Here is a 12,457-nt window from a genome sequence, read left to right as displayed (position 1 = left end):
GTAATCAATTGAAACAGCGAGTGTGCGTCCCTCTGTGTGTCTAACAACTACATGTCTCTGTAATAAGGCAGACATTAAATCATTTTAGAGTTGTACTGTCGAGTACCTGATCACTGGGCGCTCTGGGAAGCTGGACACTCACATTAGGACTCTGGGACCGAGGAAGCCGCTGCTTTTCCAGTGGGATAAAACCCGACCTTCCTTACTCAAGGTGCTTTACAGATCCCCACCGCTCTGACCCCGAGCCGTGCAATATCCAGCGTAGACTTCGTCGCCTTCTTCTCCTACTCGGCTCTATTTTTCGTTGGCTGTTTTGTTTTTTTTTTTTTAATTTTTTTTGTTATTTTTTATAATTTTTTTATTGCACTACATGTTTGGGAAACAAGACAAAATGGACGTTAGATGCAGTTCAGAGGCTGAAGCGAACCGGGTCTCGAAGAACGGACATAAAGAGGGCAAGGACAGCAAAGGGGCTGAAGGAAATATTTCTACTTCTTTTTTGAAGGATCAACAAGGGACTTTTTCTGCCTCTGCAGCCACGGAAGATTGTAATAAAAGTAAATCTAGTTCGGCTGACCCGGACTATTGCAGGAGGATCCTAGTTAGAGGTAGGAGCCTGAGGTATTTCGCGAGGAAGGGGGGGAAGGTGAGCGCTCCTCACGCCCAGGAGGTTTGGGCTTTTTCTTCCTTTGCCTTTACTCCTTCCTTGGGTTGAAAGCCCTTCTCAGGGCTCCGGGGGAGAGATCCCCGGCCGGGCTGTGCCCTGCGGCCCCGCTCCAGCCCTCCCTTATTCCAGGGAATTCCCACCAGCGGAAAGTTAAGCCGCGCTGGTTCCTCCCCGCACCGCGCCAGCTCCGCGCTCTTTATTTCCACCCCCGTTCCTCTGCTTTGCAGCTTTTCAGGGGGTCTCATCCCGCAGGGAACCCCCTTTTTGGGGGCCACACCTCCCTCGGGGGGACCCGGCTCTGTCCGCGCTCCTTCCGCGCCCGCGCATCCCGCAGCCGCGTACAAAGGCGCGGGGGGCGAGGAGGAGAGTCCTCTCCAAAGGACAGCGGTTCCCACCGCTCCCCTTCTCCCCGTGCCCAACATCCCAGCAGAAAAGCGTATTTTTAAATAACCACCACCTTTAAAATCAATGGAAAAACGACGAAGGGCTTTTTAATTTTTTTAAATTTTTTTTTATAGTTATACGGTTTACCTTCCTCACCCCTCCCGGGTTCAACCAAATAAATAATTCTATTCCTACTCCTTAAAAAAAAAATAATATATATATATAAATACCTGAAGAACCTCGATGTTATTAGATGCGTTGTAGGGGAGGAGGGAGAGAACGGAATCGGAACAAAATTAGTGCGAAGCAGGCCTTGTAAACAATAATTAATCCTTACGCGACCGATTGACCCGGAGAGGGGTCAGATTAAAATGATGTGGTTCTCTCCGATTTAAAACGGATCGAGGGGGTAAAATCATGGAAAGCAAAGTTGGGAAGGTTTTAATGTAACAGGAGTCTGGCTCTAGCTTGACAGTCAGGTTAATAAGATTTGTCCCGCTTGCCTTTGGTCGGGGCTACCAGGAAAGTGAGGTTTCTGCGGGCTCTTTGGTGCCTTGGATTGGTTTTTCCTCTCCTCCTTCTCCTCTTTGCCAAAACCCCGGGGCAGCGGTGACGGGGATGCTTTCCCGGGATGCTGGGTGGGCTGGAGGTGTCCCCAGGTTGGCGGTGGGCAGGCAGCCAGCTCCCGATGCCCACAAAGCTCTTGCCTGATTATATATATATATATATTTTTTTTTGCATGGGAAACTTGTTCTAAAAAAAAAAATAAATACTGAGGTGGTTTGATATTTTGGGGGCTGGCGAGGGGTGTGTGGCGGCTTCCAGCAAGCCCTAACCCGGAACCCAGGGGGAACAAAGAGTAGCCCTGCTCTCCAGGCACAAAGCCCGGCCTGGAGCATCTCTCCCCACCCTCCCAGAGGGGCCGTGGGTGACACCGCCGTGTCCTACTGGCAGGGCAACAAATTCAAGCCAGTTTTAAATGGGCTGAGGGGATTATTTCCAGACCCCGGATGCCCCCGCCTTCTTTTCCTCTTGGTTTTTTTTTTTCCCCCCCTTCTTTGGGTTCAGTGTCCGCAATCCCAGGGACTCTGCTCCATCCTAACTAGGGTCTCGGTTTTGAAAGAGCTGGCGGCGGCTCTTTCCCCAGAAAAAAAAAAATTGAAAAAGAGGGTGAAAAAAAACCCCAAACACAGAAAGAAGAGGTGTTTGCGTGTAAAGCTGACTGCGCCTTTCTTTGCCAGATGCCAAAGGTTCAATCAGAGAGATTATTCTGCCTAAGGGGCTCGATCTGGACCGTCCCAAGCGGACCCGCACCTCCTTCACGGCCGAGCAGCTCTACCGCCTGGAGATGGAATTCCAGCGCTGCCAGTACGTCGTGGGGCGGGAGCGCACCGAGCTCGCCCGCCAGCTCAATCTCTCCGAGACTCAGGTAGCCCCAGAGGGACGGGGACCCCCGCCCGCCCTGCCCTGCCCCCCGTGGGAACCCCTCTCCCCGCGCCGCGCCCTGCGCGCCCCTTGCGCGCCTTTTGCGCGCCCCCGCGCAGGTCCCGTGAGCGGCCGGGCAGGGGCTGGCGGGGGCGGGGGGTCCCCCCCGAGTGCCCACGCGTGTCCGGACAGGGATGGGAGGGTTGGAAGAGGTGATGCCGCTCCAAGGGATGGAGCCGGGGATGCGTGGATGGAGCTTGGGATGCGCGGGTGGCCCGGCGTGGGACCTGTCGCTGCGTGTGGCCAGCGAAAGCGGGGGTGCTGCTGGCCGAGGGGGTCCCACGGACACGGAGTTTGGCCACGACGCCAAACCCCCTCCCGGGACTCGATTTTCAGGGCTCCTCGGTGCCCCCAGCTCCGCCGTGCTGGAAAGGGGAGAAGCGAGGAGCGAGAGGCCGAGCCTCTCCCAGCCCGCAGCGAGCAGAAAATAGCTGCAAAAACTCGAGGCTGGCACCTCCCCCCGGGGGCTGCCGGCTTGGAGGCGTTTGGGTGCCAGAGACTGAGATCTGGGCTGTATTTTGAATCCTTGTCTTGCCAAGACAGGGGGAGAATTTCTCTCTCCATCCTACAGGACAGGGCAGCCAGGCGGGTTCGAACTGTGCAAGAGTGTGGAGAAGCATCTAAAAACAGGAGACTTCTGAAAGTCAGTTTCATACTCCTAAAAAATATCATACAACAATAAATCCCCCTGACAAGCTAATTAGCTTTTTTATTTTCCCTGTCAGATAGGAATGACAAGTTCAATAGCTCATAGGGTACAGAAATCACCTTCCGCCTTGGGTGTTTTTTGGCTTTTTTGAAGTTGTTGGTTTATATATATATATATATATATATATATCTAGAGGGGTTTCCAAGTTTCAGGGGGGTTTTTTTAGGTAAATATTGTTCAACATGGTTGGGAGAGGAAAGAGTCTGTCCAGGCTGGGAGAGTGGGAGTGAAGCTGCTGTTGGACCCTGGGAATGGCAGCCTGAGTGGGGCTGAGGGCGGTGGCAGTGTGAGGGGTCCCTGCAAAGGGAACAAGGTCACCTTGTGGGGTCCCTGAAGTGGGGCAGTGGCCGGTGGCACCATGTGGGGTCCCTGCAGCTGGGCTGGGGAACAGTGGCACCGTGCCGGGTCCCTGAAGTAGGGCCAAGGGGTGGTGGCAGCTTGCAGGGTCCCTGCAAAGGGGCTGAGGACTGGTGGCAGAAGTTGGTGGCACTGTGTAGGATCGTGCAGTGGGGCCGGAGGCACCATGTGGGGTCCCTGCAGTGGGGTCAAGGGGCAGTGGCAGCGTGCAGGGACCCTGCAGCGGGCAAAAGGTCACGGTGCAGGGTCCCTATAGCAGGGACAGGGTCACGGTGCAGGGTTCCTGTGGCAGGGCTGGTGGCAGCATGCAGGGTCCTCGCAGTAGGGCCAGGAGGCAGTGGTAGAGTGCAAAGCCCCTGCAGTGGGGCCAGAGTCCATCATGCAGGCCTGCTGGGGCTCCAGCTGAACTCCTTAAAATAAAGCAATGGGGAAAGGACTAGATCCAACTCCCAGAGAACTACTGGAGTACAGTAAAATTAGGATGAAGTGAGATTGGGTGAAATATAACAGCACGATAAAAAGAGCTAAGGGTACCTGGATTTCCCCTCTGCTCCCCCCAGGTGCAGCCCAGAGCAGGGAGCACCCAGGCTAGAGGGTGTTGGGGGTCACTTTGTGAGTTTTTAAAGTGCTCATTGTTAACAAGTGTCCGTCTGAGGCCCTCCTACCCTCCCCTGCATCCTGCCCCGTTATCCTTGCCCCGCATCCTTTGCCGTATCTTCCCCACATCCTTGCCTGCATCCAGTTCCCTGTATTCTTCCCCGCATCCTTTCCTGCATTCTTTCCATGTATCCTACCCCTGCATCCTTCACTATATCTTTCCCCTCCACCCTTTCCCTGCATCCTTCTTCCACACTCTTCCCCTGTATCCTTCCCTGCATCTTCCCCTGCATCTTTCTCCCACATCCTTCCTTGCATCCTTTCCCCTGTGTCCTTTCCTGCATCCTTCCCTGCATCCTTCCTCTGTATCTTCCCCCTCACCCTGCATCCTTCCCCTGCATCCTTCCCCTGCATCCTTCCCCGCATCCTTCCCTGCATCCTTCCTCTGCATCCTGCATCCTTCCCCCACACTCTGCATCCTTTCCTGCATTCTTTCCCCCACATCCTTCCCCTGCACCTTGCACCCTTTCCCCTGTATTCTTTCCCACATCCTTTCCTGCATCCTTCCTCTGCATCCTTCTTCCTTCCCCTGCCCCCTGCATCCTTTTCCCCACATCCTTCTCCCGCACCCTGCATCCTTTTCCCTGCATCCTTTTCTGCAACCTTTCCCCCACATCCTTTTCCCTGCATCCTTCCCTGCATCCTTCCTCTGTGTCCTTTCCCCAGCATCCTTTCTCCTGCACCCTGTATTCTTTCCCCCGCATCCTTCCTCTGCATCCTTCATCCTTCCCCCGCATCCTGCATCCTTTCCCACGCATCCTTTCCTGCATTCTTTCCCCCACATCCTTCCCTGCATACTTCTTCTGCATCCTTCATCCTTCTCCCGCACCCTGCATCCTTTCCCGCATCATTTCCCCTGCATCCTTCCCCTACACCCTTCATCCTTTCCCCCACAGCCTTCATTCTTTCCCCACATCCTTTCCTCCTCATCCTCCCCTGCATCCTTTCCCCGGGGGTCCCGGGGCAGCCGTCGAGGTGCGGTGCGCGTCCCTCCCCTCGCTCCCCTCCCCTCTGACCCTGCCTCTCTCCCCGGCCCGCAGGTCAAGGTCTGGTTCCAGAACCGCCGCACCAAGCAGAAAAAGGACCAGGGCAAGGACTCGGAGCTGCGATCGGTGGTGTCCGAGACCGCCGCCACCTGCAGCGTCCTGCGGCTGCTGGAGCAAGGCCGCCTGCTGTCCCCGCCGGGGCTGCCGGGGCTGCTGCCGCCGCTGGGCTCGGCGCTGCGCGGCCCGGGGCTGGCGGCGGGCGGGGGGGGCTCTGCGGCCGCCGCTGCCGCCGCCGCCGCCGCTCCCGGAGGGGCCGGGTCCCCGCACCCCCCGGCGGCCGCGGGGCCGCCCCCTCCGGCCGCGCTGCACGGAGCGGCCGCGGGGCACGGGCTGTTCGGGCTGCCGGTGCCCGCGCTGCTCGGCTCGGTCGCCGGGCGCCTCTCCTCCTCGCCCCTGGCCGTGGCCGGCTCGCTGGCGGGCAACTTGCAAGAACTCTCTGCCCGCTACCTGAGCTCGTCCGCCTTCGAGCCCTACTCCCGGACCAACAATAAAGAGAGCGCTGAGAAAAAAGCACTGGACTGACTCGAAGTAACTTCCCCGTATTTATATTTATAGTCTCTTATTTGTGGCGCTATTTCAAGCCCCCCCCCCCTTCTTCCACCCCCCCCCCCCCACTCCGACCCCCCCGCGCCCCCTCGCCGTGGGTCTCCCTGCCCCGCGGGTCCGTCTGTCCGCTCGGGGAGGGGGGGGTTGGCTGTTTGTCCGTCTGTTCGTTTGCTTCGGCCGCCGTTCGGAGAGGGAGAGCGGCCGGGGGAGAGCGCTTCGGCCGGGAGAAACAGTTCGGAAGACGGAGCTGCCAGGTGATGCTCGGTTGTTTGTTTGTTTGTTTGTTTTTTAATTTAATTTTTTTTACCCCCCTCCTCTCCCCTCCCCTCCCCAGCCTTCAGTGACTCCTAAGCACAAAGGTCTGGGGGCTCCCCTCGTGGCCCCCGACTCGCCCCGTTCCCCGCCGAGCATCCTCGCCAGGAAAACGCCCGGCGACTTTCCACTTTTCTCCAGAAATCTTGGATGTGGGAAGGGCCGGACCGAGCTGCCTCGAAAACACGCGCAACAAGCGGGGAGACAAAACCCAGTGGCTGCAGAGATTTTCAATAAAACTGTCTCTCCCTTCGAGATAACACAACGCCCCCTTTTTTTTTAAATTTTTTTTATTGGATTCCCACGGGCCAGTCCTGCTGCCCTTATCTGCAAAAACAAACCCGCAGATAAATAACGGGAACCACGACTCGATTTGCATCCAGATCTGTTGCGATGGTAATTTTTCTCTTTCCCCCCCCCTCCTATTTGATTTTTTCAAATAATTTCAATTTTCGATCAAAAAAAAATCTTTAGCCTCCCTTCCTCCTAAAATAAATCTCGTGTATTGCTCACACTTCATTTAAAACGAATGGAAAGTATAAAAAGCGTATCTTTTGTTGTTATTTTTGTACTTTGAAATACATCTATGTAATAATATTTTTTTTAACTTTTTTCCTTCATAATTCTTACTGCTATTTTCTCCACAAATATGTATTTCACCTTCTAGTATTCTGAATCGAATATTTCCTGTTCAATTTCAGTACTTGAATTTGCCAGAAAAGGGATGCTGTACCTAGTTAGTTCTTTGGGGGGAAAAAATTATTTCTTTACTTTGGTTTTAAGTTTCTTTTCTTTCTTTAAACTTTAACACAATGGCGTTTACAAAACTGTATAAATACGTGCCACCAAACTGTAACCAAAAAACAAAAAAATACAAAAAGTGGAATGGTTGCTGTAGTAAATAGAATTAATTCTAGACCAGAACTGGACAGAAGGAGCTGGACAGAAAGAGAAATAGTAATTTTATTGTAAATTATTTACGTCTGAAGTTTCTAGGCAACTAGTCGGAAAAAATAATGAATGACTCGAGCGCTGAGCCCTTGCTACTAACTTTTGTTCTGAATGTTTTGGATATTTGGATGTTTTGTATTTATGTGGTGAGAGTGAAATATATTATATCTATATGATGACGGAATTAGGTGTATTTTCGTCTTATATTCGCAGCACCCAAATTGCCTTCATCTATTACGTGCGCTGCCAAAACGAAACAAAAAATCCTATCCCTATGTAACCCTGCCAAATTTTTATTTCATTTTGATTTTATTTTTAATTCCAAAGTGGGGGGTTGTGAAGTCTGTTTTGTGGAGTGGGATCTCTTCTTCCTGAGGCATTCCTGGTCCTCTCCCCAGCTTCATTCCAGCGCTCCCCGGCCCCATGGGCCCGATCCCCCGCCCATCACCGCAACCGTGACTGTGACTGTGGCCATGACCGAGGTGATGTGTCCCTCCATGGGGAGGTGAACAGGGTTCCTTGGATGCCCGGGTGCCACCACTGGGCCCTGCCACCGCTCGTCTCCACGCCTGCAGTGGGTACCGAGCCTGGAACACGCTTATGGATGCACATACATCTGTGCGTATCTATATATATCTATAGAAGCATATATAATTAGAAATATATATATATGAATATATACATACACTTACATGCATAAATGTGGATATTTCTGAGCATTTTCAAATGCTCAATCTTGTTTCCATCCCGCCTGGCAGCTCAGCCCTTTTCTGGGAAGCCAGTGCCAGGCAGAACTAATGTTTTTCAGGAGCTCTTCCAGGGTTTCCCTCCGGTCACTGGTCCCTGGGCTTCTCTGTGAGCCCAGATGCACGGCTCAAAATTAAGAGGGAAGGATGTGACGGTGATTTGTTTTGGTTTGGGGTTTTTTTTTAGGTGTGTAGAAGTGACGTGGAGAAGGGCAACCTGGAGTGAAGGAGGGGATCGCAGGTGACATTTAGAAAGCTGACATTGAAACAGCTGGTCAGGACTGAAAAACTTCAAGGGGAGGGAAAGGGAAGCAGTCTTAAAAAAAAGAGCTGAGTGCGGCAAAACTAGCTCTGCCAGGGGAAAGAGGGTAGATTTTGGTTTCTGCTTTGCCTGCAAGGACTGCACAACATCACCCGCAGCCGTGGACAAAGAGAGGAGCTCTGGCTTGGGTTGTCTTTGCCAAGGAGGCAATCACCACGGCTCCAGCCTTCCCTGTCCGCGTGGAGAAGTCCTGCATGATGAACTTGCCCTGTCCTGCACAGACCTCTCTGTTGTTGAGGTCTTTCATTGCCCAAATCTGCTGCTGCACTGTGACCGACGAGGAGCACCAGCACAAATGTGTCTCAGGTGCCGCCATCTGAAAAGAAGATTTGTCTTCCGTTCTATTTTTCGAACTGGAGACAGGAGCGGGGTTCTGGCCCCTTCACACAGGCACCGTGAGGCCCTTTTTCCCTGGTCACTGGCCTGACCTGCAGTCAGGGCTGGAGCCGCAGTCACTGTAAGCTCTTTACTCCTCGCATAAGGCAATTTCAAGCAAAGCCAGTTTCAAGCAAAATTGCTTGCGCTAAAGCAGAAATCCTACACCTTTGCAGCCCTCCTCAGTTAGCAGGGATAGACATTTTTATTCCTATCCCTGTTATGACTAATTATTTATGAATATTTCTGAATCAGGATGTTAAGGGGTATTGTCTTAGCATTCAAGTAAAATAAATACTTCAAGATATTATTTATTTTATTTCTTATCTCCTTTAACTTCCATCTGTCCCACTGCTGGACTGGAGGCTGCTTTTTTGGGTCAGAGCAACAGGTAGTGAATCTTCACTCCAGGGTTAGCAAAGTCCTGTTTCAGTCTCTGCTTGTCACTCTGGCCAAAACCTTGGACCTCAACAGGGAGGGAGGCAATTTATTATTCCCTATTTAACTTCTTGCACCTCCAATACGTGGGGTTCCTGGGTGCCGCATCCCCTCCTTTTTGCAGGAGAACAAAATAAAATAAGTTCATCTGGTTTCTGTAAAATGAGGAGGGAAAACCACCTGTAGCTGTGTCACTGTGTAGGACAAGTTAAAAATCATGCACTTGTACATCAATATGTAGAGAGCCTGAATAGAAAAAGCTGCTTATAAATAATAGTCCCATTTCTTTCTTTTTTGTCAACTACACCAAAGCTGTTCCAAAGCTGTGTGCTGCCTGGAGCCACTGCTTGCTTGTTCCTATTGAAATGCTGGATTTTATTCTGCTGGAGCAATGAACACAAACCACCTTCCTGAAACTACCGGCTGCTGAAAGGTTTTGTTGCGTTTCACACGGTATCATTATTTGTGCCCATCACTGCAGCATCTGAGCTCAAATCGAGGAATATTTGGCTCATATGTGAGCGTGAGAGGTGGGAATATTTAGTAGGGAAGCAAAATAAATATAAATCTATCTCTGAGATGATTTTTTTTAAAGGAAATAATGAAAATATTTCTACGTCTGGCAGACTTCCTCAAACTTTCCTTCCGCAGCAGCTACCCGCAGGACTTAGGGTGAGCAAGGAGTAACAAAGACCAAGGGCAGCGTGGGTTATTTTAGTTTGTTCAGCTGAACCCAAGGAATATTTTCACAGGTACATGGACAGAATGCCCGGTCCTGTGGCTCTCAGGAAGGCGAACCTTCCTGGATCAGCTCCGGAGCAGCCTGGGTGAACACAGAACAACATTCACTAGGTCCGTGTAGGGAGAAGAGGAATTAGCCTATTTAGAGGATTTTTTTTCTAAAGCATCTGCCCACCCACTTAACATAGGCCCTGCTTTATTTGCTGCTCCTCCATCTCCCTCATGCCAGGGATTAGTGCAGTCTCTGACCACTTTGTCTCCATTTGCAACCCTGTCATCAGCCCAAGATACATGACCTTGTGACATGTAAAAAAGCACACAAGGTCCCTGATTAACTCCAGAGTATTTTATTTCTTTAGAGAAAAGAAAAACACTTCAAAAGAATAACTCTTGAGCAGAATCAAGTCCCAGTCACCGGCAAGTGTTTAACAAAATTGCCAGGGAAGCTAAAGCGAAATCCATCGATGTGATGCTGTCTGTGTAACAGCCGTAACACGAACTGTGACTCTGGACCAGGTACAGGAGCTGGCATGAAACATTTCTGATTCAGATGTAAGAACTGTCTAATAAGCAGTTTACTCCTCTCCTTGCTGTTTCTAATAATTACTGAGAAACTTAAGTGCAGTGTTTATTATCTTTGTATATGTAGTTTTTACGGTTAATGCTATTCTTCACGTCTATGTGAGTGACTAAGCCTGATTTGAATGCTGCCTTAAATATTTCTATATGTGAGTCCCACAATCAATCATATATAGAACAAAAATTACTACACTTTGCATATTCATTTTCTACGTTTTATGAACATGAATAATGTTCATAAACGTGTGAACAGTCCCAAGTTCTGTCATCAGAAGCAGCAGAACAGACATTCCCAAGCCTCCTTTGGCAATCACGTCCTTTTTAATTCTCTTTTACCGCGCTGCCTCTTCTTCGTCTCCTTTCTACACGAACAATCAAAATCCTTTCAACTTCTTTTCATGCACACGTCTTGCAAACTGCACTTAATATAACTGTTTGCCAAGAGGTGCTGCCTTTTCTTTCTTATTCTCCCTGTGAAAAAACAAAGTAATAAATTCCCAGAGCCTTTTTCTCTCCAGCTATCTGCAGCCCATTCTTCTGTTTGATCCCCCTGCTGCGAGCAATGATGAAAACATTGCACCAGTAAGGATTTGCCCGGAATATAAACCTTTACCTGACACGTGGTGTCATGGCCAATGCAAGAAGACTGGAACCCATGCCTCATCTGCTGAGTTGTCACAGCCTGGGTGGATGAAATGTGCTTTCTATCTTCTAGCTGAAGCAGCCAGCCAAGGACCCAAATGTAGCAGGGGACAAAGAAAACAGACCAATCCATACAAGGCTGGTCCACAAAATTTGTAGCAGAACAGGGTATTTCTATGCAGCAGAAATCTCTTCCCACATCCCAGCAGCACATCACCAAAGGTGCATGAGAACCAGGCTGTGAGACTGATGGAAAACCAAAGGCAAACTGATTTTTCAATTCTGTCCTCAAAAGAAAAGAAAATGAGTGCTAATATAAATCTGAATTGTTTCTAAGGTTGGCATCCCTTACATATTCAAAAATTCTCTTTCTGTTTGCCTGGCTGTACAGGGAACAATACAGAGAAAATTTTGCAAGGGAAATGTCATGCAGTTCTTGTCCTGTTAAATTCCCTTCCATAAATTTGTTTGTCTTATTTTATTGCACAGAAAAGACAGGGGGTAAAAAGAAATCCATGCTTGCAAGCATCACATTGACAAGTCAGGAGCTGTGACTTCAGGGATTCAGACTGGACATTGGGAAGGAAGCCAGCCAGAACACAGTGATGAGGAAGGTTACTGAGACCACACCTGGGAAACAGTTGAAGATAACCACATGGGAGGTCAATAAGAAAGAAGTCTTCACCCTGGCTACAAAAATGCTGTCAGAGAGAGGAGCAACTGAAGGACAAAATGGCATGTGTACAAGAGCATGGAAAGATGTCCTCATGGCTTAACCCCTAGCCTGAAATTAAGAACAGGAGATCTGTTATTGCTTGTACCAGAATTTCTGTCTGATCCCAAGAGTATTGTAAGTCATTGCTCAGTGAGTTTCTTGTTTTTCTTCCTCTGAAATGGGAATACTGATACTCATCCAAGCCTGCACAGAAGGAGGTATCAGTGCGCTCTTGCTTCAATGAAGGTGAGGCAAAAGTTAACCAAAAATTTAACAGATACCACAGTCAACTCCAGTTCACTGTTTGCTGTCATTCCCTCTTATTAGCCCTGCTTTTTCTTCTTTTCTCTCTTTTCCTGCCTGGTCTCTTCAATTTAAACCTCTAAACTGCACCAGCCACTAGATGATCATAATCTCTTTGAGGCCTCTAAACACAAATTTTCATAAACCAGGTCCTAAATGGAAATCAGAAGTCATCAGGAGAATAAAGTATCTGTTGCCATAAAGAGCTAAGGAGGGATAAATAGGCAATCCAAGGCATCCTGAGTGCACACTCCAAAATAATCTCTGTACTTCTCTGGACACAGCATTGCGAACATCCTCAAGATCAGCTGATTACAGAGATGAATTAGTGAATAAGACCATCAGGTGTTGAGGGGGACTTTAATTGTGCTCAAGCTCCAAATGTGAAACTTTATACCATGGCCACAGCTGTTAAAACAACAGAGCCTTATGGAAACAGTCTTGGATTACTGGTCCCACGGAGTGAAAGATTTTTAATGAAA

The 12,457-nt window shown here is 49.9% G+C and overlaps 1 protein-coding gene across 1 annotated transcript; it reads left to right on the top strand.

The window, feature by feature from the left end:
- Positions 1-318: 318 nt before the first annotated feature.
- VAX1 (ventral anterior homeobox 1) lies at positions 319-5,838 on the top strand. Its single transcript, XM_069863998.1, has 3 exons — positions 319-608; positions 2,293-2,480; positions 5,300-5,838. The coding sequence occupies exons 1-3, from the start codon at positions 371-373 to the stop codon at positions 5,825-5,827; spliced, it is 954 nt and encodes a 317-aa protein (XP_069720099.1). The 5' UTR covers positions 319-370; the 3' UTR covers positions 5,828-5,838.
- The last annotated feature ends 6,619 nt before the right edge of the window (positions 5,839-12,457 follow it).

Source organism: Phaenicophaeus curvirostris, chromosome 9 (assembly GCF_032191515.1).
Source record: "Phaenicophaeus curvirostris isolate KB17595 chromosome 9, BPBGC_Pcur_1.0, whole genome shotgun sequence".
Lineage (NCBI taxonomy): Eukaryota > Metazoa > Chordata > Aves > Cuculiformes > Cuculidae > Phaenicophaeus > Phaenicophaeus curvirostris.
Note: the sequence above shows the minus strand (reverse complement) of the source record. Positions and strands in the feature narration are given on the sequence as shown.